Source organism: Chelmon rostratus, chromosome 20, assembly GCF_017976325.1.
Source record: "Chelmon rostratus isolate fCheRos1 chromosome 20, fCheRos1.pri, whole genome shotgun sequence".
In the NCBI taxonomy this organism is placed as follows: Eukaryota; Metazoa; Chordata; class Actinopteri; order Chaetodontiformes; family Chaetodontidae; genus Chelmon; species Chelmon rostratus.
The window spans coordinates 5,058,854-5,085,937 of record NC_055677.1 but is presented as its reverse complement, the minus strand read 5'-3'; the positions used below and the strand labels follow the sequence as shown (position 1 = coordinate 5,085,937).

At 41.1% G+C, this 27,084-nt stretch overlaps 3 protein-coding genes across 3 annotated transcripts in view; 2 read left to right on the top strand and 1 right to left on the bottom strand.

Moving 5' to 3' along the window:
* Positions 1-2,806: 2,806 nt before the first annotated feature.
* On the top strand, positions 2,807-5,060 carry ccl20b (chemokine (C-C motif) ligand 20b). The gene is made up of 4 exons (XM_041961058.1): positions 2,807-3,020; positions 3,315-3,417; positions 4,462-4,536; positions 4,625-5,060. Exons 1-4 carry the CDS (start codon positions 2,939-2,941, stop codon positions 4,689-4,691), a joined length of 327 nt encoding a protein of 108 aa, XP_041816992.1. The 5' UTR covers positions 2,807-2,938; the 3' UTR covers positions 4,692-5,060.
* On the bottom strand, positions 4,000-10,636 carry LOC121623685 (toll-like receptor 13). Its single transcript, XM_041961057.1, has 4 exons — positions 10,538-10,636; positions 7,731-10,326; positions 6,633-6,750; positions 4,000-5,703 (listed from the first exon to the last, which is right to left on the bottom strand). The coding sequence occupies exons 2-4, from the start codon at positions 10,252-10,254 to the stop codon at positions 5,466-5,468; spliced, it is 2,880 nt and encodes a 959-aa protein (XP_041816991.1). The 5' UTR covers positions 10,255-10,326; positions 10,538-10,636; the 3' UTR covers positions 4,000-5,465.
* Positions 10,637-17,052: 6,416 nt separating this feature from the next.
* cnksr2a (connector enhancer of kinase suppressor of Ras 2a) overlaps positions 17,053-27,084 on the top strand; it is a 51,097-nt gene continuing 41,065 nt past the window's right edge. Inside the window, exon 1 of the mRNA XM_041961464.1 lies at positions 17,053-17,116. Coding sequence (XP_041817398.1) covers positions 17,053-17,116 — 64 coding nt within the window. The remainder of the gene's footprint in view (positions 17,117-27,084) is intronic.

The window sequence follows — 27,084 nt, the reverse complement described above, 5'->3', positions numbered from 1 at the left end:
ACTGTTTACACTTCAGCTGATAAACGCAGGTTCACATTCCTGGACACTCCCACTTTGATAATGTGCTGCTATTTTAAGCACCTGTGCTGTTCTCAGCTCAATAAGATTTTGTGGTTGTGGTATAAAAATAGATTCGCAACCTCATGCAAGAAGAGTTCAAGTGAGATCGGGACAGAAAGTCCTCTGGAGTTTGTGCATATTTTAATCCTTATTTTAATCCTTATTCATTCTGACTGAGTCTGTAGGACTGTACAATGAAGCCTTCAGGTTAATAGAGAGACTGAAAATAACAAAATGCTTCATTAATGAGAGGTAGATTTCCTGTAATGCAGCTCATTACTTTTCTTTTTTAAATGCATCTGTGAAATTTTAGGGAAATAACAGTTTGGTGCAAGCACAGCTTTAAATATCCAGGCCTACTGAAAAGAGTATAAATGCGGAAGGGATGAAGTTTGGGTGGAGTAAGTACACACACACGCACAATCACTGACTGAGAGTGACAGCGACTGATTCACACAAGGTGTGTTGACTTTAAATATCATTTGCTGGAGTGTCGCTCACGTTTTTCCATGTTACTGCTAACCATGCAAACGTGAGTAAAGATTTCCGGCCAGCTCCGTTCTGGCCATTAGAGGAATAATTTCTGACTCTGCAAACATACGTGAAGAAAAAGTAAAAGTGACAATATAAAAGCGATGCAGTGGCGAATCAGTGGCTGATTGCTTTTTGAAGCCATCAGAGAATCAATATCATGTGAAGTAAAAGTTAAATATTCACCTCAACCAAAAGGTGTCAGAAGCACCAAGTGTCAAAATATAGGTCTGCAAATGCAGGTTTCTAATCTTCTTTACTTATTCTCTGATCAGGTGGTTCCTCATTGAATCAAAATGAGGCAGATTGTGTGATTGTGCGACTTCAGATGAAAGGCAAAGATATTTGTAAAAAGGCTGAAGTTCACAGAGGATGTGACTCTCCCGCAATTTCCTCCTCCATCATCATGTAAGTATCTGATAATCTCCTTCGTCAGTCGTTGTATGATACAATACAACTCTCTGTATCTCGTTTAAGGGCCATTACATCCGGTGAGTCACAGCAGGTCGCCAGCAGTGCTGTTTGGTTTATGTGCCATGTGTTGCCAGCTCTGTGGGTGGCGAACGACAGTCATGATATGTGATATTTAAGTCTTATCAGGAAGTCTTTGGCGCTTAGACTCCACAGGGAGACTTTGTCATAAATTTGGATTTAATTATTAATATCAAGACAGACAAATGACAAAGACAATAAATGAATAAATAAGTCCCAGGCTGAGAGGCGGCCAAACCAGCAGTCTCCAGACCAGCAGTCTCCAGACCAGCAGCCTCCTCTCTGCAGGAGTGTTTCAGCACTCCAGCTCAGGTGCGGCTCATTCAGCATTCAGATGCAGCACACCTGGAGAGGACAGGAGGGGGACACACACAGATTTAACACTCTCATAAATCAGTGCTGTTACATCACAGCTCTTTTGACGAGAAAACAAACTATTAAACAAAATCAGCCCTGTAACGGAATGATTATCATGAACAACGTGACTTTATGGCATTTTAATTGTACCTGGGTAAGTGACAGTTTAAACACTCATCAGCTGGATCAACCCAAACACTGACTGCTTATCCCTCTTCTCTGTGCATGTGCTAGTTAGTGATTTTCATTTTAGGCGACTTGTTTGAGCACAATTTCATTTTGTCCACCAAACAAGCATGAATCATACTGAAATGATAAAGGCCTCAACACAAATGCTGCATCCTTTTAGTTTATAATGAGCTGAGTGGTGCAAAAAGTACAAAAAAACAAATGTGCGGTAACGCAAATGAACAAAAATGCAGTTATTCTGGTGCCTTCAGGGTCTGTGGGGCAGTTGCCCACTTTGCCTGAAGGTAATCCAGCCTTGCTGCACCGGTCTAAGGATTTGCAGGCCAAAAGGTCTAGACTGGTTGAGACGTGAAAGTTAGTTTCGACATCGAGGTTACAGATAATTTATGTCAGCTGCATTTCACTTGACTGGCACTTAACCGAGTGGCACGTTACACAGCCAACAAAAATAAATAAATGGCTGATGAAGGGGCCAAAGGACTTTTGACTCAACAAAAGACCTCTATTCACTTTGCGTTCGCTATCAGCTATCTGGGCTATGTGCTCCTGAGGTAAACTCTTTAAAACAATCTTATCATTTCTCATACCGTACAAGCAGAGAGGCTCAGCTGTTACTGCTGAATGCGCTGCTGGTGTTTCCCAACTTAGTCACCAGACCACACATTATAGAAGAGCTGCTGTCACTACTGTCGTGGGGAGGCTGTCTGAGGTGTGCAGGCGTCCTTGTGTCTATTTTGTGTTACTTGGAAAGAGGATGCACCCAGAAACTCACCCACACGCACACAAGCACCCACACACGCAATGCCAAAATTCCAGTCTCATGGCGTCACTGGAGGTAGTTACTGAATAACTCGTAGGTAAATGATAAAATCCTGCTGGAAGATCTTAACTTCATTCATATCTAACCCTCAGAAAACATGAAATACAAACATCTACGAGACGTTCATGTTCAGTGTTTCCACACTGAATACGTCTTTTTATACTTTGTTGTTTAAAATATGTTACTGCCACTTCTCACTCTCTCGTACAGGCTGTGCCTCGAATCCTTGAATCCTAATTACGTCACCTGTAACTTGATACTTGTCATTTTCTGACATGCTTCCCAGTCCTTCCTGGAGGTTGTACTTGGCCGCGTTCCTTGACTCAAGCCTGCTGTTTGAACAAACATGCACGGCATCACACAATCCTCCCTGGCAGGGGAAAACCCCTGAGGCTGCCTACTTAAGAGTGTCACACTCTGACTGCAAGGCACATTACAGCCACAGCAGCTGACACAGACCTGCAGAGAAAGCACACCGACTGCGGAACCATGGCGAGCAGCAAAATGTGTCTCCTGGCAGCTCTGTGCTCCCTCGTCATCCTCAGCAGCTTCATCAGCAGCACGCAGTCAGGTGAGTCTTTCAGCTGCTACCTGTGCCTCAACACTAGTGAAGGATTTCTGGCAGCAGTGTCAAATGTAGATGCATTTAGGAAAGGATAAGGGAGGAAATGTTCCATATTGTACACGAAGTGTCTGCAAATCTTAAAGCTGTGACAAACTGGACATATGTAGAATTAATACATTATGGATTTACATAGTAACCTGGGTTAAAAAGCAACAAAACTGACTTATAGTGTTAAGAAATGCAGTGTAAATGTTGTGCTTCCAGCATCAGAATTAAATACTCGTCCTTCTGCCTTTGCAGCGAGCTGCTGCCTGAGGTACGCCAAGCGTCCCTTGTCATGCAGACGCCTGCTGGGCTACAGCATCCAGACCATCAACAGCTCCTGCGACCTCAGCGCCATCATGTGAGTTCACAGTTCGAGCTCATGCAGCAAATTAGGACAGACGTGATTCCGCTTTAAATTCAGTGCTGACAGCAGCACTGAATTTATCATCGGAGGTCTCAGATAGACAATGTTAGCAAGTACCTTAAACAAGAATAAGGACTGTAATTACTGATTATTTTAATTATAATTTTACCTGCAGAGCATTTCTTGATTCATCGGTCTATGAAACAGAAAACATGCTCAGATTGCTATGATTTAAATTCTCATTTGAGAGCCTGCAAATGTTGCTTATTCAGCTTTTAAGAAATGACTCACACAGTTAAACTACTGTGAAATTAGTTTCTACTTAATTTTTTTTAAAGAGACAAATTGTCTCATCGTTGCCGCTCTATTGAGAGTACATTAGAATATAAGTTACAGTCAAATGTTTAAATGTACTACATGAATACAAAGTTAAGTGTCATTGTGCAGACTTCCTTACTGACTTATAACATACCTACCCACAAAATATACCTGAAATAGAAAAGTGGTTTAAGTGCTTGAAACAGGTTGTAATACAGGAGAGAGGAATTTTATATCATATTTATTTAACATGTTATCTCGTGTGTGGCTTGCAAATCTTTCCCTTCAGTCAGTTCAACAATGTCTGTTAAATGGAAACTTTAGATATGATTGATTCTGCTTTCTTAGTCTGTTCTTTATAACTCAAACAAAGAAAGTGTGTTTCAGATATTTAGCGTTTGAATTTGGATAAAAATGTTCTTTGGCTGAACTGAAAGCAAATAAATCTTGATTCTTAGAGGTTGCTCAGTAGAAGACAGACCAGAGGTGACGTGAGCATTAGCTTGTGTGGGCAGTTAAAGTGTGAACCATCAGTCATGAAGTGCTGCAGGACGATCTGAGAGCGGCGAGGGCCACTCTGTGTCAGGTGACACTGCTCTTATAAAGTTCTGGAAAGGTTAACTCCTGAGCCGACAGGCTGGAGTGAACCTGTCTCGACTGTAATGAAGTGCACTCATGCATCTTCGTGTGTGATCATTTCTTCTGTTCTGGATCCGACAGCTTCCACCTTCCAGGGAGGTTTGTGTGTGCCCACCCATCGGCCAGCTGGACCCGCAGAGTGGTGGAGTGTTTGGAGTGAGTACGCTCATGTCTCTTTCCTCTGAGTTATATTTATTTAGTACTCAAACCAAACACTAAACCCACATTTCAAATTTCTTCGTAGTGAAAAGAGGAGGAGGAAGGCTGAGATCATCAAAGAGGAAACCCGAGTCGACACCACATCAGCATAAACTCCATACGACAGCGAATTTCTGCAGCACAGCGATTTTCATTCATTCCTGAACCCAAGAACCCAACTTACCAGTGAAAAATGTGTCATGACACTTCAGCTCCTACACTTAAACCTTTTCAAAGTGCTGCAACAGGAAGCATCGTGTTGTTTTTGTACCATTTCTTTCTTATATTTGATCTGTTTTATAAACAGGGAGGTGCAGTATTCTTAATACATAATGAACTGTAGGATGCAGCCACAGCCACAAAATAACACAAGAAAAAATCGTATTGCAAGATTTTTTGTACTTGTGTCGATGTTTAACCCAGAGAGTATTGTGTGAGAACTTTTGATTGTGATCATATTAAAAAAGAGAAGATTAAAAACACATGTTGTCATGGTTGTTTTTCTTCTTCCTAAAATAAATAAGCATTATCAGGTTCGTAGGAACACTGTGACACAGAAGTACAAACTCTCTACCTCATTTAGTACAAAGTGACTTATTCTTTGGATTACGAAGGTTTTTCATTTTCCCAGCATCATCTTTTAAACCTCAAAGTCCTCTTCTGTGCTACGCTCCTCCTGAGGGGGTCGGATGCTCTTGATTGGTCGGTAATCAAATGCACATCTCTCTGATGTGATGCACAGAAATGTTCGTGGCTCCTGATTTTCCACATCAGTTAGATCAGCTGATCTAATCTCAGGTACAGGCCAGAACGTGAGCTCTGACATTCAGGAACGTTCAGTTCTCTGGCTGTAAAGCTCGCACAGAGAGGACTGTACTTCCTGTCCATCACGGTCTGTCCACCACAGCGAGGAGGCTGTCCTCGCCGAGATCTTCTCTGGTCTTCAGAGCCTGCCGGAGTTTCTCCCAGAAAAGCTCGGTGTGCTCCTCGGCTCGGGGCCAGCTCAGGTAGGTCCGCCTCTTCAGCATCTTCCTCATGCGGTAGTAAGGAGACAGCTGATAGGTGGGAATCTCCTCCAGGAACACCAGGATCAGGACGTCCTTCTGCTCATCGAACAGACGGAAGCTGGACCAAGGAGACAGAAGGATGAGGAAGAGGACAACACCGTTCATCATATCCATGGAAATTTCTCTCCAACTCGATTATTTTTCATTATTGATTAATCTGACTGCTATTTGTTGTTTAACTAATAAATGTTTTGTTTGTAAAATGTCGGAAAATTGCTCCTTATCCTAATACGACAAATTTAAAGTGTTATTTAGTGTGATCAGCAGCTGAAAACCCTTAAGGATCGATTTTCAGATATATACTGTATGTAAAGCAAAGCAGCAAATCCTCAGATTACTGGCAACACTTCTAAGCAAAATTTAAGCAAAGACACTTTTCATTTTTTTTAAGTTATCTAAAATACTTTTTACTTCTTAAATTTTCGAATTTTCGGACTAGATTAACAAAATACAGCGTCCACAATAACAGTAACAAAGCGGCTGTCAAGATTACTTTAAGCTTATAGAAACATAAATGTATATTTGATGAGTTACCCTTTGCATGAAAACAAATTTGTGCATAAAAACTCTGAAAAACTTGAAAAATACCCCCCCCTGAAATATTGCAAAGATGGCTGTCTTTATCATTATAATGGTTCCAAACTTGTAGTCACTTAACTGATCAGCACTTTCCAAGTAATATTCCCAATTTTTCTGGTTTTATGGCTTTAAGACATTGTGACAAGACATGCTGTGTTGCTCTAGCCATCAGCACCTGGCTAATATTGACTAATTAACTGGTAAAAGTCGGCGTATCGATCAGAAGAAAAGGCCACAAAGTGCAATGGAAACAAGCAAATAATCATGATGTACATCAAGCATGTAGATATGAACAACAAATATGAGAAAGGCGTAGTCTGTGGAAAGACATAAATTCATTCAGAGTCAGGGAGGTGTGATGCTGCTGTGTCTCAGTGGAGAGAAGTCTGAAGTCAGCTGACACATTACCTGGCCACCTGGATCTCTCTGGAGCACCACTCGCTCTCAAGGTATCTGCGACTGATCACACAGATGATCTTCCTGCTTCCGTAGATGGCGTCTGTGATGTTGTCTATGATGGGCTTACCTGAGGAAGAGGAGAGTAAAAGAAAAGGGTCAGTCAGTGGAAACAGATTCTGTGCTCTCATCAGTTCCTTTGATAGTGCAGAACTAAAGTACGATGGTGACACCTCCTGGAGGATCGATGACAGTGCAACACAACTGTTGTGGCTGATGCACATTCAGATAAGATGCACCTCAGCATGTTGATTTCCAGACAACAGCTTTGCAGGTCTAGTATACACACTGAGGAAGACAGTGAAAGGGCACTGGCCAAAATACACCTGATATACAAAAATATATATGCTTGAGCATACAGTTTGATGCATGTACAAAGGAGCAGCACTCCTGGCTGAACAGCCACCTTAGCTACACATTTCTGAAAATAAAGTGGGAAGCCACACGAATTTCTGCCTGTTACTGTGTTTGGTCCAGACAAAAAGAGCACAGATAGCGAGTGTGATGTTTACCATGTTCACTATCTGTGTGTTAGCATGCTAATATTTGCTAGCCGTAAACAAGGTACACCTGAGGCTGATGTGACTGATGTTAGCTGATGATGATATAGCACTAGATCAACAACATCAACAACTATTGGATGTATCGCCACGAAGGTCACAGTTGTAGACTTTTTTTTTTTTTTTTTAACCATGTTGACCTCATGGTGGCACCAGAGGAGAAGTCAGGGGCAATGTCACCAGGATTGCACCAACTCATGGAGTAGATGTTGAGCTATTTTACAGTGTAAGTAAACACTGCAATCCATCCATCTAACAGCTGTCATGACCTTTCACTAAAAGCTAATCATGTCAAGTTACTGGTGGCGTTAAAGAAGATGTCCGGAGATCATTAGGATGTCCTTGATATCAGAATTTCATGGCAGTTTCTCTGCATTTCAGTCTGGGCTGACTAACCAGCGGACAAACTGATCCCAAAAGCCAATCCAGGAGCATGGCTAAAAAACTCCAGCAAAGAGAATAATTAGTCAGGTGTAAGGGCCAGACTTACCTGGCTGGAAGTCCCGATGGTGCAGACACAACCTCCAGCCCTGCTCTCCCTCCAGTTTTGGCAGCAGCTCTCCGATGACCCACGGCTCATCGTGGGCGTTGTAGGAGATAAAGGCGTCATACTGATGAGGAGCTTGCTTGTTTTTATACTTGGAGTCAAAGAGCAAAGCCAAAAAGAGGTAGTAGCTGTAAACCAGATGCGAACTCAGGAAGTGGTAGGTGAAGGACCCCACCATAAACAGGAGGATGGTACATGTGGTGGAGATAAAGCAGATGAAGTCAATGTTCACTGTGCAGGACTGGAGGTCAAGCTTCAACAGCTTCGTACCTTTTAGATCTGGAGGATAGTTGCACTCAAAGTTAAAGGCGTCAAAAACCTGTGTTTGGTTGCTGTTTTCTGCCCACTGGAGGAACCAGGCGTTATCGCAGTCACAGGTGAAAGCATTGCCCTGAAGATCCACATAAACGAGTGCCGGTAGGGACTTCAGTACTTCCTCACTGATCACTGAGTATGCATTCTTCCTCGCCTGCAGGAACACCAGCTCAGTAAGGTTCGCATCTATGAGGAAATCTAGAGACCGAAGATTTGTTCTAGATATGTAGATGCTTTTAAGGCTTTGAATCGGGGCAAACAAATCCGGAGAGAGATCCACAAGTTCATTTGAGCTCATGTCAAGTGTTTGAAGCCGCGGCGTGTGATTAAACATGTTTGCGGGGAAGGATAAAAGTTGGATGTTCCTGGCATTGAAAAACAAAAGATTTGTCAAACCTTGCAGGAAGTTGCGAGGCAGATGTGACTTCCCCTTGCGGTGCTGAGACGGAATAGCCAGTGTCTCCAGGCGGGACAGCTGAGAAAACGGTGGATCGGGCAAAGCTGAACTGTCTTCATATTTAATGTGATTATTCCTCAGATCCAGTCTTTTTAAATTTATCAGATGATTGAAAACACCTTTGTCTAGTTCTTTTCTTTCAATGTTGTTCAGCTGCAGCAGAAGCTCAGTAAGATTCGTCAATCCCATAAAAGACCCTTTGTCAAGTATTTTTATTTTGTTTTCATGTAATGATAATTTCTGGAGGGACCGCAGGCCTTGAAACACCCCGGCTTCAATGGTGGTGAGTTCATTCTCATTCAAACGTAGGTGTTTAAGATTAGGCAGGTATTTTTTAAAAGCGCCGTTTAACGTGGAGATGTGGTTGTTTTGCAGTTCTAAAACTTGCAGCTGTATTAAATCCTTGAAAAGACAGTCTTCTAGAGCCGAGATTGAGTTCAGATAAAGGTTGAGCTGTATGAGCTCCGTCAGATTGGCAAAATCGCTGCATCCAAGGGTGCTGATTCTGTTACTGCTGAGATCCAGCTCTTCGAGGGTTGCTAGATTCCTTACTGCAGCTGGGACAGATGGAAGTCTGTTATGACTCAGACTCAAGCTCCTTAAAGTTTGAAGAGAGCTGAAGGCCTTCTTTTGGATATTTTGAATTTGATTGCTTGCTAAATCTAAGTCTGCTACATTTACGCACGACTGAAGCAAACCTGAACTGACAAAACTGAGATTGTTGGCTCGGAGGTTGAGCGTGGACGCCGTTGGGATGGTGCAGGAAATGCTGATCAGCGCTGTGAGGTCATGTGTCATTGCATTCATCCTCAGAGAGGTCAGAGAGGAGTTGACGGTCTGTAGCAATGTTTTCACGTCACCAAACGCCATCTGAAGCCCACTGATATCAAGAGCAGACACTCGACTAAGAAAGGTCTTGTCCCGCACGTCCCATATCGTCAGCCGCTGTCTGGAGTCGCCGACGTTAAACGAGGTGAGTTTTGGAAAAACGTCTGCAGTGATCCTGAAGACTGCGATGGGATTTTGAGACAAATCAAGGGAAGTGAGTTCGAGTGAGCTGTTTGTCAGTTCCCATGACTGAAAACTGGCTAAACTGTTGTTTTGGATTGACAGATATTTTAGATTTGGCAGGTGCTGTAACACTGAATGAACTTGTGTTAAGCGGTGCAGTTTGTTGTGAGAGATGTCCAACACCTCCAAGCTTGTCAAGGACCTAAAACAGGTGGGCGCCACCACTGTGATGCGATTGCTGTGAATTTGTAGCTCTGTGAGGTTCCTCAAACCACCGAAAAGATCGTCCCCAAGATGAACAAGTTTATTATTATTTAGACTTAAGTTCTTGAGGGAAATCAGACCAGCAAAGGCACCTGTGTCTATGTGTGAAATGCTGTTGTTTTTTAGGTCTAACTGTGTCAAATGTGGTAGATTTTGGAAATCTGATACTTGTATTGTAGAAATGTGGTTTGCGGACAAGTCAAAACCCTTCACTGTCGAGGGAATATCGTGAGGGACAGCACTGAGATGACTCTTGGTGCATATAACGGTATTGCGACTGATTCTGCAAGATTTCAGTGAAAATCCTGCGACTGGAACAACAGAATTGCCGATATTAAGCAAGAGGAAGATCATATGTAGTTGGAAACATTTTGATCCTCCTTTTGAAATAGTTTTGTCGTTTTTCGCCCCAGAAGTCATTTTTAAATCTTCATCCAACCTGTGTGGAACTGCAGTTTCTCCGCCTGGTAAGTAAAACTGCCGAAGGTAATCCTGAAAACCCAATAAAACAAACAAAGACCCTCAGCATTAGCAATCCATAAATACACGAAATTCTAAATGATCAGAATATGTAGGCGCAATATGTCATCGTGGAAACAGCAAAAAACATCTGAGCTCAGTTTCTTTAACCTTATTATAAACAAAGACCAAGAATAAGCAAATGATTCAAAGCATACGCCAAATAATGTTTTCTGATACTTACTGCTTTCTGATTAATCAACGATCTTCTTTTGTTTGAATAAAATGTTCCTCTCAGACCAAACGAGTATAACACGCAGTGCACATGAAGACCATTCCTCTGCTGCCGTCTCTGTCCTCGATATCATAGGTCGAATGAGGAAGTGAGAGTAGCTGGGAGGTGCTGGCTGTTTCTTGTAATCAGCGGTATCTCAACTTTAACTTTCGCTGTTTATTCAAATTTTTCATTCCTCATTAAAAATAGGAGGTTTATCTTGTATCATTTCTTCCAGATTTCTCCATCATGTACGACCCACGAAAAAGTTGGGACGCCGTGTAAAACATAAATAAAACAAAATGTTTTTTTTTAACCCTTTCTGACATAAACCCAAATGAAAACAGCACAAAGTCAATATATTTAATGTTTTAGCTCATCAGCTTCATTGATTTTTGTAAATATCTGCGATTATTCTGAATTTGATGCAGCAACATGTTTCAAACTAGTTGGGACAGGAGCAACAAAAGACTGGGAAAGTCGTGGAACGCTCCAAAAACACCTGTTTGGATCATTCCACAGGTAAACAGGCTGATTGGTAACAGGTGATAGCATCATGATCGGGTATGAATCATCCTGAAAAGGCTCAGTCGTTCACAAGCGAGGATGGAGCGACCACTTTTACACATATTGAGATAAGATTAAGCCCCAACTTTTTTTTATTTTACCAATAATAATGATAATAAATGCATGCATGTTATATTAATACATTTTTGACAAAAATATAAATAACCTCTTGACGTTACTGTTAATTCTCTTCATGTAAACAGGCAGCCTATCCTCTGTTCCATTTATTACTTCTTTTTTTGGTTCAGTCATTTCCTCTAGAAAATGTAGTAATGACCGGTGTAAAACAAGAAGAGAGACATTACCTCCAACTGCAACACTTCTGTTTCTCTGCACCGGCCAGAGCAAATAAAGACTGCTGAGACTTTTTACAGCTCAAATTCATTAACACAACATGAGGAAGAGACACGGCGCATTAGCAAGCAGGTGAAGAGGGTGACTCAGCGTGGGCTTGAGTAATTACACTGATGGTAATTAGTTTTTGTGTAATGCTCAAGGTGGGTTCAAAGCAGGTGGATTTCAGACATAAAAGATGTAGTGCAGAGTAGAATACAATGCACTAAAAATGCCAACGAAAGAGTATATTCTTTAAAACAGAAAAGTATTGCAAGGTGTTTGGACATAAAACACGAAAATTATCAACATTTAAAGTAAAATTTCAGCTGTGGTCAGATGTCAGAGATGTACTGAGAGCTTTTACTTAAGTAAATATAGTTACAGCAGAGATCAGTTTCCGCCTGTTAGATCCTGACTGAAGTACAGTCTGATATGTAGATAAATGATGGGATGTGACATTTTCAGCCTAAAGCAGCTGCCACAGTTGTCATGTCGCCATCTGTACATGCTGGCATGGCGCTCCTGATCTTTGATAATCGTGATGATGATGACAATAATAAGAGGAAACGACCTTTTGTTGTCTTGCGAAAGCGGGTTCATTATCTCGTTTTCTCCTGATGAGGAAATAATTCACTTCTCAGCTTCCTTTGTCACGTGGTCAGTCAGCGCAATGACTGGACGTGCTGCCACTGAGGGGGAATTTTTGTCACACCACCTCACTTTTACTTAAACATCTGCAAAATGTTTTAGGTTTTAGCCGGAATCCACCTCAACCAATGAGTTCCGCCGTAAATAACTACAACTGCAAAAAAAATGGGAAATTAGTGGAAAAAGGAACTGCTGGTTTTTGTCTTCTTAACCACTTAAGTCTGGGTCTGGATTTTAATCTTTCATCACAGTTTCATTGCTGAATTTGCTGTATTAGTTGCTCTCTTCACTCTGCCATCATGTTGTGTGCACAGAATAAGCCCCCTCAGTGTGAGAAAATGATGTTTAATGAATGTCTGTGTGTCTCTAATCCCCTTTTTCACTTCCTCACCTGAAGTTTAGGATTAGTAACTTAGTTCCTTCTTTGATTTAGTTGCTTTGAGCCACAGTGTCACTGATTATGCTCACGTGGACACTCATATTCCACTATTTCTTCTGAATGTGACAATATTCTCAGTCTTTAGGTCATGTAAACAGCATATTCTGGGAGCATTTTCCAAAGTAGGCCCCATTCCGAATGGAGTTTTTTTTTCTGATTTTAAGAGCATTCATGTAAACAGAGCATTCGGAATATGTGTCTCAGTTGGGAGTTTTTACTCAGTTTCATTTTGTCGTGTCCTTTTTTAAGCATTTCTGTATATTTACTTCCTGTCTGTTCTGTTTCCTGCCAGCTTCACTTACCACCTGTTCTCAATCATCCAATCAGTGCCCCGATATTTAAAGCCCACAGTGATCCGCTACCTGTTTGCCAGATTGTCTTGGTCTGGAGTGCCAGTCTTTGTTATCCCTGTTGTTGCTTGCTAGCATTTTTTTGTCTGCCTTACATTTCTGGTTTTGCCTGCTTCGCTTTCTTTCTTTCTTTACCTCGAGTTGATTAAACTTTTGAACTTTTGGACTTGGAGGTTTTGTGTGATCCTGGCACCGGAGTCTCTTGATAGTTTGGTCATTACACTTGCCTGTTTACGGTCAGCTAGTGTGTTGCATAGCCAGCAGTTTGTAAGGCTGGGGTACGGATATGCTCAAAAGCCTGAAGAGCATTAGCATGTCCAAGACGTACAGAAACGTGCTCCACCAAACACTGCATTCATACGATGTCTCCAGTCCAGTTTCACCATCACCCTCTGCTACCAACTGTCTCTCTTGCCAGTCTCCTCTCTGAAAACCACAACTGAAGCATAATGTGTAAGTGATGTGTTCATGTCCTGCAAGTAATTCATACCTAAACGTAGTTGAATTTATTTGCCATTAAACAAATTAGATGTAAGACGTTAATTAGCAAGCTTTAGAGATGCAGGTAGGTGAATTTTGTTACGTCTTGGCAAAGCCAGGCTAGCTGCTTCCCCCTGCTTCCAGTCTTTGTGCTAAGCTAAGCTAAATGTCGGGGTACCTTTATACTTCATACAGGAAAGTGGGATCGACCTTCTGATCCAACTCCCAGAAGAGCTAAACAAATGCCCCAAAATGCTGAAAGATTGCTCGAACCACATCCCTTATGCTAATAAGCTAATCATGCTAGCAGCTCTGTGAGGCTTAGCCACAGCTATGCTTTGAGATAAATGTTAACCTTAGCATGCTAACACGCTTACACTGACAATGCTAAAATGTTCTATTACATTACCCATTCAATATTTACTCATTTGAAGTATTTGCGTTGAAGTCACAAACTTGGACATAAGACATTGTATGTTTTATATTATATATACACCTATTTTTTCACCTACTTTCACCTCACCTCCTTGTTTTTAACTGTATATCTATTTCTAGATTTCTGTAAATTGTTCTTTGTGTAACACTGAAAGCAACTTTAAAACCAGAGTCAAAGTTCATTATTATTGTACCCATGCTTTTCTAATAAAGTTGATTCTGATTCGTACTAAACACAAAGTGCAGCTGAGGGACTGAGACATTTCAAACAAAATTGTCAAGCTCACGGCAGCTTTAGAGGAAAAGTCAGGAGATCATTAAAGTCAGTATAGGCATCAACTTCACCTCTTTGGAGCAGCATAGCAAAATAAAGCAAGAATCAGAGGCTTGATATCCAGGCATGAGTTGAACAACGAGTCAGCGCTTTCATTTCCAGCTTGTTTTCCCTCCTGCCAAAACAACAAGTGTCCCAACAACGACAAAACTGACCGCCTGACACCAATTCATAAGTCTCCGAGATAAAATATGACTATGAAAGTGTGTCATAGAGCACAGCTTAAAACACAACTGCTGTTTCTCACTCCATGGCCAGCGTCAACCACACTCTTCACCAGCAGAGGTCTCAGTTGGAGAGGGATTACAGTCCTGTTCACTGGGTTACAGCCTCTGTACTGTATGTGCATACATCCACCTACAGAGATGACACTGCAGTGAATCAAATAAAAAAAAAAAAAACAGATCTGATTTTATCTTCAGTACGTGTTGTCTCTTCTCTTGTTTTCACTGACATGTGTGTGCAAATGCTTGGCTGCATCTGTGTGTGTGACGTGCAAACACAACCTGCACATACTAATGTAGCACAGGCAATGAATCTTTAATCATCTGATTAAAATGAATAATGTCCTAATCACACTTTGTGTGTTAGCTCAGCATCCCACTGGTAAACATTAATATGAATAAGATTTCATTAGTGTGAGTAGAAGGAGCTTTATTCTCTGATACAGGAGACATTACAGTGTAGTTCTGAAGCGCTGCACTGTCGAGAAGCAAAGGAAACCACATGTAAATATAAATTCTCCTTATGAGTCACACAGCGAGGTGATTTTTGTAAATGTTAAAAATGAAAGTGAGAAGTGAAACTGAAAGTAAAAGTGCAGGTCAGGTTGTGTGGTTTGTCTTCAGTCGACTGACCAAACTATTTTGAGAATAGTTCCAAATATGTTCACAAATATGAGGAAGTGCTGCTTTTCCGTTTAATTATTTTAACAATGTTAAATTATTATTATTATTATTATTATTATTATTATTATTATTATTATTATTATTATTATTATTATTATTTATTGTTATCTTTTTTCAAGCATTGTGAAAGTGTCACTTTGTCTCTGGGTAATGCAGAATTTCTCCCCATTTTTTTTAATTTTAGAAACCAAACGATCATTTGATTAATGGGGAAAATAGCAGCAGATTAATCCATAAGGAAAATAATCACTTGTATACATAATATTTCAAAATGAGCTCCACCTCAACCAACCACAGCAGTAAAATCCTGCTTTTACATTAATGCATGAGTCAAAACAACGTAATGATAGAATGACAGTCACATTTTTACTTTTGATACTTTAAGCACATTTTCTTGATTATGCTTTCATAATTTAACTTGAGTAACCTTGGTAATGCAGGACTTTCACTTGTGACAGAGTATTTTTAAAGTTGTGGTATTAATTAGTACTTTTACTGAATTAAAGACCAGGAGGCTCCACCCTCACCTGCTCACAACATTTTCAGATAAACCCTCCACATAAAATTGCTCCTTTTGTGTAGTCTGTGACAGTAGGAAGCGCAGGTGTGAATAATAAAATGAAAGATGGCTGCATTCCATTTAGCTGCTTCAGTTTCAGGTGCTGGTATTGTTCACGCTGGCTCACAGTTACTCTTTCATGACGATTTGTCCTGAGACATGAGACTTGACCGATGTGAACATAGTGGAGCATTCACCAGCCAGAGAGCCAGAAGATTTCCCTCAGGAGTTGGTGGAGACCAAAAACAGAGCTAAAAGCGAGTCAATTTTGGACTCGCATTCATCAGATGGACACAAACTGGACTTCAAATGAATGAAAATGTTGCTCTGTAACTGCCAGATGTGTCAATAAGCATCTGTTCACCAGTAAGTTTGACATATCAGCTGAAAAGGTGATTAAACTGTATCTCAACGTTGTGTCTGCTGCCCCCAAGTGGTCAAAAAAATCTGCTACTGCAGGTTTATGGAAAAGATTGCACTGTGCTAAAGCAGGTGAGCCCTCAACGTCTAAATTAGCTCACTGATTTTGTTCATTCACTGAAATAAACCGAAGAAGGAAAGAAGAAAATAACGGCTTGAAGGCACAGAGAAATGATTTTTGAAGTGGAGGTGGAGAGGTTGGAGGAGGATTCATTAAGTTTCCTCAGCAGCAGGAGCCGAAATTGTGCAGTAACCTGTGTTTTCCTGCACACAGAGGACACACACACACACACACACACGCACACCCACGCACGGACTGATTAAACATCTTCTGAGAATATATCTAATATCCCCCCCCCATCATATCTGCATGATTCTGTTGCTCCAGAGGGAAATACGTCGATATGTGCGCGCGGAGCCACCCACGGCGCGCGTGCATGGTTTAATCATATCTGGAGAGAGAGAGAGAGAGAGAGAGAGAGAGAGAGGGAGAGAGAGACAGAGAGAGAGAGATGCTGTCGGGTGTTGAGTCCGGTATGACTTATCTATCCTACTCTGCTGCTGTCGGTAGTGGACTGGCTGCGCACACACCGAACCTACACACACTTTCTATCTCCCTCTGTCACACACGCGCGCGCGCACACACTCAGCGAGCGCAGGACCGGACTGGCGCACTGGGAGGAAGGGAGGGAAGAGAGGAAAAAGAGACACATGTCAGACCGGATCGAGCAAGGGAATGTACCGGATTCCGCTGCACACACGCACAGGCTGTCCCGCACTGAGGGCTGCGCTGCGTTAACGGGACACGACTCCAGGCTGAGCCAGCGGCGGGAGGACCGGACCGGGATAGCGTAACAAGGAGTCACCTGGCTGCGCGGGAGGGAGGGGAGGAAGGGAAGGAGGAGGGCGGGAGGGTCGGAGGGGGGAGCTGTGCCCAGCTGACAGCGCTTTGGGTTGGGGTTAACAACACCGCTTGCGCGTAACGGAGAGTCGGCGCAAAGTTTCCTCGATGGCGCTGGTGATGGAGCCGGTGAGCAAATGGAGCACGAGCCAGGTGGTGGACTGGATGAAAGGTAGGCTACGGAAACACACGCGCGCGCGCGCACACACACACACACACACACACGCTGTACGCACTTGATGAATTTACAGTAAAAAATCAATTAGCCCCACACCTGGATGGAGATAAACACACACACACGCGCACTCCCTAACACACACACGCACACACACACACATGTCTTATGCACTTGATGAATAAATAGTTAGAAATCAATTAGCTACACACCTGGATGGAGATAAGCACACATACACCACGCGCACACACACACACACACACACACACACACACACACACACACACTCCCACGCACACTGAGTGATCATGACTGATGAAGATTAGTGCAGGGGAGACAGCGGCTGGCAAGATGTTATGTTGCGTGGGAGGTGTGTGTCTCTGTGTGTGTATGTGTGTGTGTGTGCGAGCGCGCCCTAGCATCATCCTGGCACCTGATGATCAGTGGGAGATGATGTAATGTGTGACTGGCAGGAGGAGAAGCGGCCAAACTTCACTGCTGAGAGCAGGGGCAGGCTTAGAAACTTTTGAATGGGGGTGGGAGGGGGGTCAGACCGGGCCAGAGACTCACTGAAGGGGGGCACATTTAGGAAACTGCTAAAAAATGTGTTTGGACTCAAGTTTAAAGACCATACTTGTTTGTGGTCATTTGTTTGTCTCTGTTGTTGTTCTGTGTCGTGACGTGACTGCAGGTTTGTAATCCTTTGGTGTCTCTTTGTGGTCATATTGTGCCTCTTTATGTTCCTTTTGCTTTATTTTGTGGTGCTTTTGGGTGCCTTTGGTTGTTTTGCATCATTTCGTTGTAGCTTTGTGTCACTTTGTGGCCATTTTGTGTCTCGTCGTGTTCATTGTGCGTCATTATGCGCGAGGGCCGGCCAGTCGTATTCCAGGGGAGCATGTGTCACCCCTCCTCTGGCTGAAAGAAGACAATGTTAACATGTCAGCACTAACAGAGCAGGATTAAACTCATTCATTCATCCTTTACTCTCAAGGATGTGATTTGTAGTTATTCTAAGTGCTGTCAGACTGAGATCGGGGAACGAGGAGCACTAGAACACGGCCTTTAAAGAAAAACACGTCCATTAAAAACACACAAAAAGCCTAAACGAGTATTTATCTGAAAATGTAGCTGAGTTTCGTTTACATGAGCTCTTGTGATACGTTGCAGTGATCACACAACAGATTATAGTCATGCATAATTCAAGAGGCAGGCTGATTAGGTCTGTACCCAGGGGCCTGTGTGAACATTGTAAAACTCGTTTACACATTAAAAAGAAATGACTGTTGTTGATACATTGTGCTTTCCAGCTTCCACACTGCCGCTTGCCAGTGCATTCATGGTCTATATGGACAATGGACGGCATGACATACTTAACATTTCCAGCATTTAGGCACACTGGAGTTTTCTATCATAAAATGCCCCAAAATATCAAGGATGAGATTTGGTGTCTCACTTAGTGTTTTGCTTGTTCATCTTTTTATTTACCTCTCATTTAACCTCAACATGCACCTCAATATGTGCTGCAGTCAATAGGTTTGCAACTATATGTTGAAAACAACTTGTTTTGGCTCACCGTGCAGGGCCAGTATCACCCAGGCCTCCACAAAACCACCTGCCCAAAGGAGACCTGCCACAGTAAAGACTGGTCCATTACTCTGATTTATTATCAAACCGTCGTTTAGTTTAAATTAACAGCTGAGTTTTAGCTGTCATGCCAACATTTCAAGTACAAGTTCCATTAAAAAAGTAATATACTACATATATATATGTGTCCAGTTTGGCCAAAAGAGGGACTGTATGAAGGCCACACAGAACCTTCTCAGGGGGTCTGTGCAGGTTGTAACATTATTCTGGGTTTAAAGAAGTTAACCGTCTTAATTTTGGCATTTAATTATGCCGTCACATTCAGAATTTTCCTTCCACTTCCTAGATGTTGGTGTTTTTAAAACTCAACAGACACCACAGCTTCTAGAAAATTTATGGGATGTGGGGGTGTTATCTGGCGCAAAAGCAAAATAAGGTATTGGGCCATTAAAAGTTATACACCACCCAAAATCTCTGTTTTTAGTATTATTGCGAGCCAAGTAGGCGGTTGTAAAAAGTTTGTAGTTTTTGGAAAATGGAGACTGTGGTAAGCTTTGATTCACAGCAGCTGACTCCAGTGGTGATAAGTTTGGGGGGGGGGGGGGGGGGGGGGGGTTATTGACGCTGATACTTCCTCAAGATAATATGTTCATGACATTATGATAGGATGCTGTTGAATGTGCTTTTAGTAATTGCACCAGTGCAGTTTGCCTGGTTGTTTAGACCTCGCATCAGCTGTTGCACTCTCCCCTTTTATGGCATTTCCAGCTCTCCTCAGGCTCAACTGGATGTTGGAGATGATGAAATGATTTTCTCGTGGCGACTCCTCTCCCTGTTACCATCTTATTCCTTTGCTAACGCACGTTTGTTGCAGAACTGACCTGTTATGACCAAACCACGTCCATATTTCTGAAGTCCACATCAGAGTCGGCAATAAGGCTACTTTTGGTTTCATGATCTAAATACATCATGACAGCATGTTGTTGATAACCCAATATGATGCATTTTTATCACATTGAAAAGCAGTCATTTTAGTTACGTTTTGAGCTAATTATTGTCCAATTTAGTGCTAAATTGTAATTTACAGGGACACCACAAAATCTTTCATATATCAATAACTGATAATAAATGAACTGATCACATGTTTTTTATGTGAAATATTAGTTTGAAAAGTAACTAATGACTGTAACTCTTAAATAAAAGTAGTCAAGTGAAAATTGCATAAAAAGATTTGGTTAAAGTAGCATAAAATGGAAATACTTAAATAAAGTACAAGTAAATGTACTTTTCACTGCCACCTATTGTATGACTTGTTTTTTGCATACCGGAAGCACAGCGCTACGATGCATCACCACTCCCATAACATAACACCCGTTATGACAAAACTCAGTCTGATCCCTCACTCCACATAAACTGAGAAAAATGACTAATAACAACTAATATTAGCAGTAATTGTTGTTCGCCATATCTGTTTAACACATAAAAAGCAGGTCAGGGAATCTATTGACTCACACGCTTCAGTAGAATACAAATGAAAAACGTGACAAAGATTGATTTACATGATGCACTGTGTCAGTTTCTCAGGGCTTCATCATTGAATAGGTTGCCCGTGTGCATATGGCATGTGTCTATGTGTGCCCCTGTGTGAGAGTGTGTGTGTGTGTGTGTGTGTAGTCAGTGTGTGGGTGGATGGTGAGTTGTTCGTCTCAGACCGTCTGTGCAGAACAGCTGACAGACACACACCCGTTCTGAACAGAAGGCTCCACCCGGGTCCTCGGACATTTGCGCTCGTACACACACACACACACACACACACACACACGCACACACAAGTGGCATGCCTTAGTGTGGTATTCGGTTCATGCTGGGTCTCTTGGGTGTGTCTGTGGCGACAGAGGGAAATATGATATACTGTATTTGTGTGTATGTGTGTGTGTATACAATAACATGTACAGATCACATATGCCACAGGCGTTTGGGGCCAAAAGGTCTGGGCTCTGTTGACTTGGCGACAGTGTTGCACTGGCACGTCTGAGGCTAAAACAATATGGGAGTGGTCCACTTCAATAGTAATATGAGAACTTACCGTGCATTGCTGGGAATGATGGGAATTTTGCCCCCGTCCTGTTATCATATGTTCATGCAGGAAACCGGGCATGAATTTACCTCATTTCCCTTGCATGAATTCGATCGCTAGACTTGAAAGTCAGCAGTGAAATTGCCGTGACAGCATGCGAGCACATCTGATGACACCACTTGCCACGAGAGAAAGCTGAGAACGTGATCGTCACAGCCTTTAGGATCACAGGATTTGGGATCTGTGGGTTGATCTTTTTAGGGTTTAAGGTGAGGCGTGATGAGATTAATGAGGATTTTGATTACTCAAAATGTTTGTCAATTTGCATCAGAAAATCCAGATTCTGTGCTTGTTGCTTCATTTGCGTGTGCTGAGCGAACAAGTGGTGCGTAGGGGAATTAGCTTATGCTGCCACCTTAACAGCTAGAATTATTAGAGACAAGGTCAGAGGTTTATGGCTAATCCACATGTACACGGGTATTTTCAAAATTTTTTCTTCCTTTGTTAAAAAAAGAAAGATCCTGTCCTCACAAGCACTGTTTAAAAAAAATCTCCATCCAACGCAAGAACACAATTGAATTGCTGTCAAGAGCATGCCAAACCAACAGGTGGCAATATAACCCCAACCCTAGTGTCTCACTGGCCAATCAGAAGCCTAAAAAAGCCATTACCTGCAACTAAAGGTCTGACCGCAAAATTCTGAATTATGAAGGGTTAACCCAACCTTAATGCTAACCCTTGCAACCGGGTCTTGTCCAAAACCAGCGCCGGTGGTGGTCTGCGTTGTGGGAGTTTTGGATTATGTGCAGTGACCTCTGTTGCACATTCTGACGCCTCTGATCCTCAATAAAAGTGGAAGAGTTACAGTGCATTTATGTGGAAGCGTAAAAAGTCCAAGGTTAGCACCAGCACTATTTTGGCCACGTCCACCATTTGCACTAAATTGCCACAGGTAAGCAAAAGAGGATTAATGTCGTCACAAACCAAAAACTCCTCTTCTTTCTGTTCATCGTCACCCTGGAAGTTTTCTTAAAACTCCATTTTCAGTGACCTAAAACAGCGTTTATATATGGACGAAAGACCAAAATGCAAAGAAGAAGCTATGTTTTGCTAAATACCACTGTACGTGTGGACTGGCCATTAGAAAGCCTTCTTTTTGGTGGCAAATCCATGCAATTATACTGTTAAGTTACAAATGCACTTTGTAATTAATGGACTCATAATGGCTCTACACTATGAGAGCAATGTTTCTTTATCTCCATGTCTTCTACATGGGTCATCAGCTGGGGACCTGTTGCTTTACAGGGTTTTGTTTTAAAACAAGTCGGCTTGAATAATTAAAAAGTTAGCTGCAGACAGTGCAAGTAAAGGTGCATCATTTAAAACATTAGATTTTCAAATGGTAAATCTGCCACCATTATCTCTGTAAGCTGCATTATGTGCTGTGGGGAAACTGAAAGGTCAACAGCTACATTCATTTGGAGTCATGTCTTTCACTGTTTTAGCTCTGGTTTTGGTCTCTATCAACTCCTAAGGGAAATATCTGGCTCTTCTGCTGCTAAATGTTGCACTTTGTTCACCAGCGCTTCTCTAGCTGTATCTGTCTGTTTGCCTACTGCAGCTGGACACAAGATGATGATAGCGGTGGTAATATATATTTTTGCCGCTGCAGGGTTAAAACTATGCTGCAGTAATGTAGCTGTTTAAAAATAAAACCGCTCCAGTTTAACTGGGCGAGGAAGTGTTACAAACTTTTACCTCCAAAACGTAATCTGCATCTTAATAATTTTATCCCATTACGAGCTTTTTGTGTTCATTGTGGTTGAAACTTAATGGATTTTTCTCCAGTTAAAAACACCAGATGGGAACAGAGATTTACAGGCACCTGGATATAATCTTGCTTGACACCAATTGGCTTTCTGTTTATTGACTAATGCAAATTTCCAAGGTGAAAAATTGTAACCTAAGTGAACATGTCTTTGCTTTCTAGCATTGCCCGGGGCTATGCATTCTTCTTGCTTCAGCTGCCTCTTTCTCCTGACTTTTCCTGCATGGGGCTTGTTTTTCTTTCTAGCTTGTCCACTTATATTGGAATAAGACTGATAGGGAGACTGATAAAAGTAATACAGAGAGCCTTGGAGTTAAGAGCGCAACACTTCCAATGAACACCAACATTTAAACTCAAAAACTGCAAGAAAATACAGACCAAAAGAAAAATCTTCCAAGACAACGCTGGGATTTAAACTCGCAACCCTCCGGCCAAAAAGTCACTCCTGACAGCCTCTCGGTTTCTAACATCCAGCATTCACAAATCCCAGGAACACAGTGAACGCTCATAGCTTTTATTGTTACCAAAGCTTCAGAGTGCTAACAGATGACAGATAACCTGACTGGGAGGGCTAGATCTTTTATTGGACTCTCTAACATCCCAGAAGTCACAGCAAAATCTAGTTTTATTAGACGTATGTGTGTGTGTGTGTGTGTATGTGTGTGTGTGTGTGTGTGACAGCGAGAAAGAGGGTGTTTGTGGGAGTTTGGCTCGCCTGCTGTTGTGAAAAGTGTGCCTCTGTGGGAGTTAAGTATGTGAGTCAGCTATGAATCACACTTTTTCTGTACCAATCAAACACATGAACTCTCTCTCTCACACAAACACATGCACATGTATACTGTACATAGAGATGTGAGTGCATGATTATACAGATTATGCACCATTATACAACAAACCCACACAGGCATTTGCACTGAGCTTGTGATTGGCAATTTCATGAAAAACGTGAGCAGGTACATTTTAGCATTTTTAGTGGATATACAGCAGAGCCGCGATTCACAAGCAGGGGTACCTGTTCCCCAGGTGGTGCTTCTGCAGTCGCAAGGACTACTTGCTTGGGGCACAACTAATTATAAAAAAAAGAAGAGGAAATTTGTTTTTTGAATTAAAAACAAAAACACAGTCAGCTGTGACACCAATGCTGAGAATGTGTCAAAACCAGCAAGGAGACAACGTGAAAAGTTAGCCGAAAAGAAGGCTAATGGATAGATGGTTTCGATAGTTGACTGTAACTGATAAATGGATTAAATAGTTAGCAAAGTAATGGATAAACATTTAAAATAGGCCAATTAGCTTGAAACTTAGCTAAAAGTAATTGATAACTAGTTGGCTGAAATAAATGGTGGTTAGCTAAGATAAGCTTATGAAATTAGCGATGGATAAACATTTGAAATCTTTAGCTAAAAGTAACTGATTAAGGGTGAAATAGTGATAAATGGAAGTTGGCTCATAGAAATAGCGAAAGGTAATGAATAAGTGGTTGAAATGTTGTAGATAGCTAAAGGAAAAATAGTTTAAACAGTTATTTATAACAGATAAACATGGTTGAAACTTAACTCAAAGTGTTGAGAAATGATAGTTAGCTAAGATAAGTGGTTGAAATAATTAGCTAAAAGTAATGGAGAAATGGTTGAAATGTTGTAGTTAGCTAAATATAAAAAAATACAATTAATGGAGAAATGGTTGAAATGTTGTAGTTAGCTAAAAGAAAAACAGCTTAAAAAGTTATTTAAAAGTAATGGATAAACAGTTAAAACTATTAGCTCGTAGTATCAATAAATGATAGCTGTGGATGGGATTGTGATGGATAAAAGTAATGGTAAAGGGTGAAATAGTTCATGGAGAAATGTTGAGTGATAAATGTAGTTAGCTCAAAGAAAAATGGTTGAAATAGTTAGCTTAAAGTATTGATAAATGGTAGTTAGCTAAGATAAGAGGTTGAAATAATTAGCTAAAAGCAATGGTTAAATGTTTGAAATCATTAGCTAAAAGTAATAAGTCGAAGGTGAAACAGGTAATGGAGAAATGATAAGTGATAAATGGTTGTTAGCTGAAAGAAAAATGTTTGAAAAAGGTCAAAGTAACCGATAAATGGTTGAAACTGTTAGCTCATCGTATCAATAAATGTTGAAAAGATAAGTGGTTGAAATAATTAGCTTAAAGTATTGATAATTGGTAGTTAGCTAAGATAAGAGGTTGAAATAGTTAGCTAAAAGTAATGGTTAAACGTTTAAAATCATGAGCTAAAAATAATGGTAAAAGGTGGAATAGTTTATGGAGACATGATAAATGGTAGTTAAAAGAAAAACAGTTGAAATGTAGTTAGCGAAAAAAAACAGGTTTACACAGTTATTTAACAGTAATGGATAAATGGTTGAAACTGTTAGCTCATAGTATCGATAAATGGTAGTTAGCTAAGATGAATGTTTGAAAACAACTGGCTAAAAGTGATGGATAAACGTTGAAATCATTAAAATGAATGCAGAAATGGTAAGTGATAAACGGCTGTGTTGATGAAGGGATACTTCTGATGTGGCTGTGCAGGTAAATTTGAAAACAAAGACTGGCAACCACTGCAGTAAAAGAGCGAATTATCATTATATTGTATACATGTTAACCGTATAGCACTGTTTTAGTTCCTGCTTCAGTCTGTGTGGGTGTGTGTGTGTGCATGCTCGCTCATGTCGCTAACAATTTGACTCATCAGTATTCAGGGCATTCACGCTCTCCCTCACTGCCAGTGATAAGCGATGCTGATTATCAGTGAACTTTTGCTGCACAGTGTACATCTCCCCTTCTGCTTCTCTGCCTCGCTCTCCCTCTCGCAGCAATAGTAACACTTTGCCTGCGAGAGCCAACATTGTTTTAATCAGCTTCACGTCTATTAGGAATCAGCTGCTATTAGCACTCATTAAAACACGTGTCTCGCTGTTAGAGGGAAAAAGTGCTCAGACGCCTCACTTGAGTAAAAATAGCAGTAACACGGTATAAAAATACACTGAATGACTAAAAAATACAACCATATGTGATTACTGAATGTCTTACTCCGAAACCAAGGGCATTATCTGCCGCAGCTTAAATGCTCCACTATGTTCACCAGCTATATTCTGTGTCTGTCTGCGATTTGGTGCTGACAAGGTTGTATACAGTGGGTTTTCACAGCGTATTTGCTGAAAACAGCTGCCTGCTATGGCCAGAATTAATGCTATGATGCTGATAGCTTGGTCGCAGATTCTGGTGATAATTCTCTGTAGGTTCATCACGACAAGTGAATCCTTCCACACTGTCATTTGATGTGTTGTTTCTTATAAAAATACAGATTCAAGATTCAAGATTCAAGATCTCTTTATTGTCATTGAGCATGACATGTCAATGAAATTTGCATTGCAACCCCCATGTTAGAAACAAGATAATAAGAAAGATAAGAAAGATTATAAAATAAAATTAAGATACTAAAATAAAATAATCCAACATGCAGTAAAAATATTCGGAAATGCAATAAAAATATATACCAGAAATGAAAATATACTAAGACAATAAAAATATACTAAACAATAAACAATAAAATATACCAATGAAATGTACCAACAGCCGCTGAAATATACTAAAATGTATACACTGAATGCAAATGGCTGACCGTTTAGTTAAGTGTGTGTGTACTTAAATGTTAAATACACAGAAGGTGCAGGTGGAGGTGGAGGTGAAAGTGTAAAAGTGCAGTGTGCAGTGGGACATAGTCCTCTCAGTCTCTCACTCCAGTGAGGGGCTGCTGCTTTAACGAATAGTTGTGCACATTGTTGAGTACACTTATGCATGACGCCAGCAGATGCATATCTTAGCTTAGTAGGCCATAAAGACTACAAGAAGGGGGAAACATGTGGCCTGGCTCTAACCAAAGTAAAAATAAAACCACCAACACCTCTAAACCTGACTAATTAACACGTCACATAAAAATGACGAGGACTTAGATGGTGGAAGTCTTTGCAAAGAATCGCAGGCGCTGTGTTTTCTTGGAGTCTCGCCCCTAAAACCACAAGCTGCGGTGTTTACATTTCTGTTTGTGTGCAGATTAAACTAATGAGATACAACTTGTAATAAGTGAGTTTTAAAGGTCCTGGTTGGTGGTTTTCTGAACTTTAGCCAGCGTCATGCTGTTTCCCCGTTTCCAGTCTTAAAGCTAAGTGTTGTTAATGGCCTCCTGCCTCCAGCTTAATACTTAATACACAGAAATGCAAGTGGTGTAAGTCTTCGTTAAGATGAACATTGTTTTTGTATCCTGATAAAAACTGAGTTGAGCTGTAAAATAAATAAAGTACAATACAACACAATATTTTACTCTAAAATGTAAAGTAGCATCAAATACATACAAATATCATATTGTTTTGTAAATTTACTTTTCACCACTAGTCCCATTTGTATAGATACAAACATGCGCATCCACGTCAACGCATACATATATCTCCAAACCTGAAGTGT

What these genes read in the sequence shown, in the direction of transcription:
- ccl20b (XM_041961058.1), top strand. Translation starts at nt 2,939, where the DNA reads ATGGCGAGCAGCAAAATGTGTCTCCTGGCAGCTCTGTGCTCCCTCGTC. An exon ending in CATCAGCAGCACGCAGTCAG is followed by an intron (nt 3,021 to 3,314) that starts GTGAGTCTTTCA and finishes CTGCCTTTGCAG; the next exon opens with CGAGCTGCTGCCTGAGGTAC. An exon ending in AGAGTGGTGGAGTGTTTGGA is followed by an intron (nt 4,537 to 4,624) that starts GTGAGTACGCTC and finishes ATTTCTTCGTAG; the next exon opens with TGAAAAGAGGAGGAGGAAGG.
- LOC121623685 (XM_041961057.1), bottom strand. Translation starts at nt 10,254, where the DNA reads ATGACTTCTGGGGCGAAAAACGACAAAACTATTTCAAAAGGAGGATCA. An exon ending in CCATCGGGACTTCCAGCCAG is followed by an intron (nt 6,751 to 7,730) that starts GTAAGTCTGGCC and finishes CCTCTTCCTCAG; the next exon opens with GTAAGCCCATCATAGACAAC. An exon ending in AGAGAGATCCAGGTGGCCAG is followed by an intron (nt 5,704 to 6,632) that starts GTAATGTGTCAG and finishes TCCTTGGTCCAG; the next exon opens with CTTCCGTCTGTTCGATGAGC.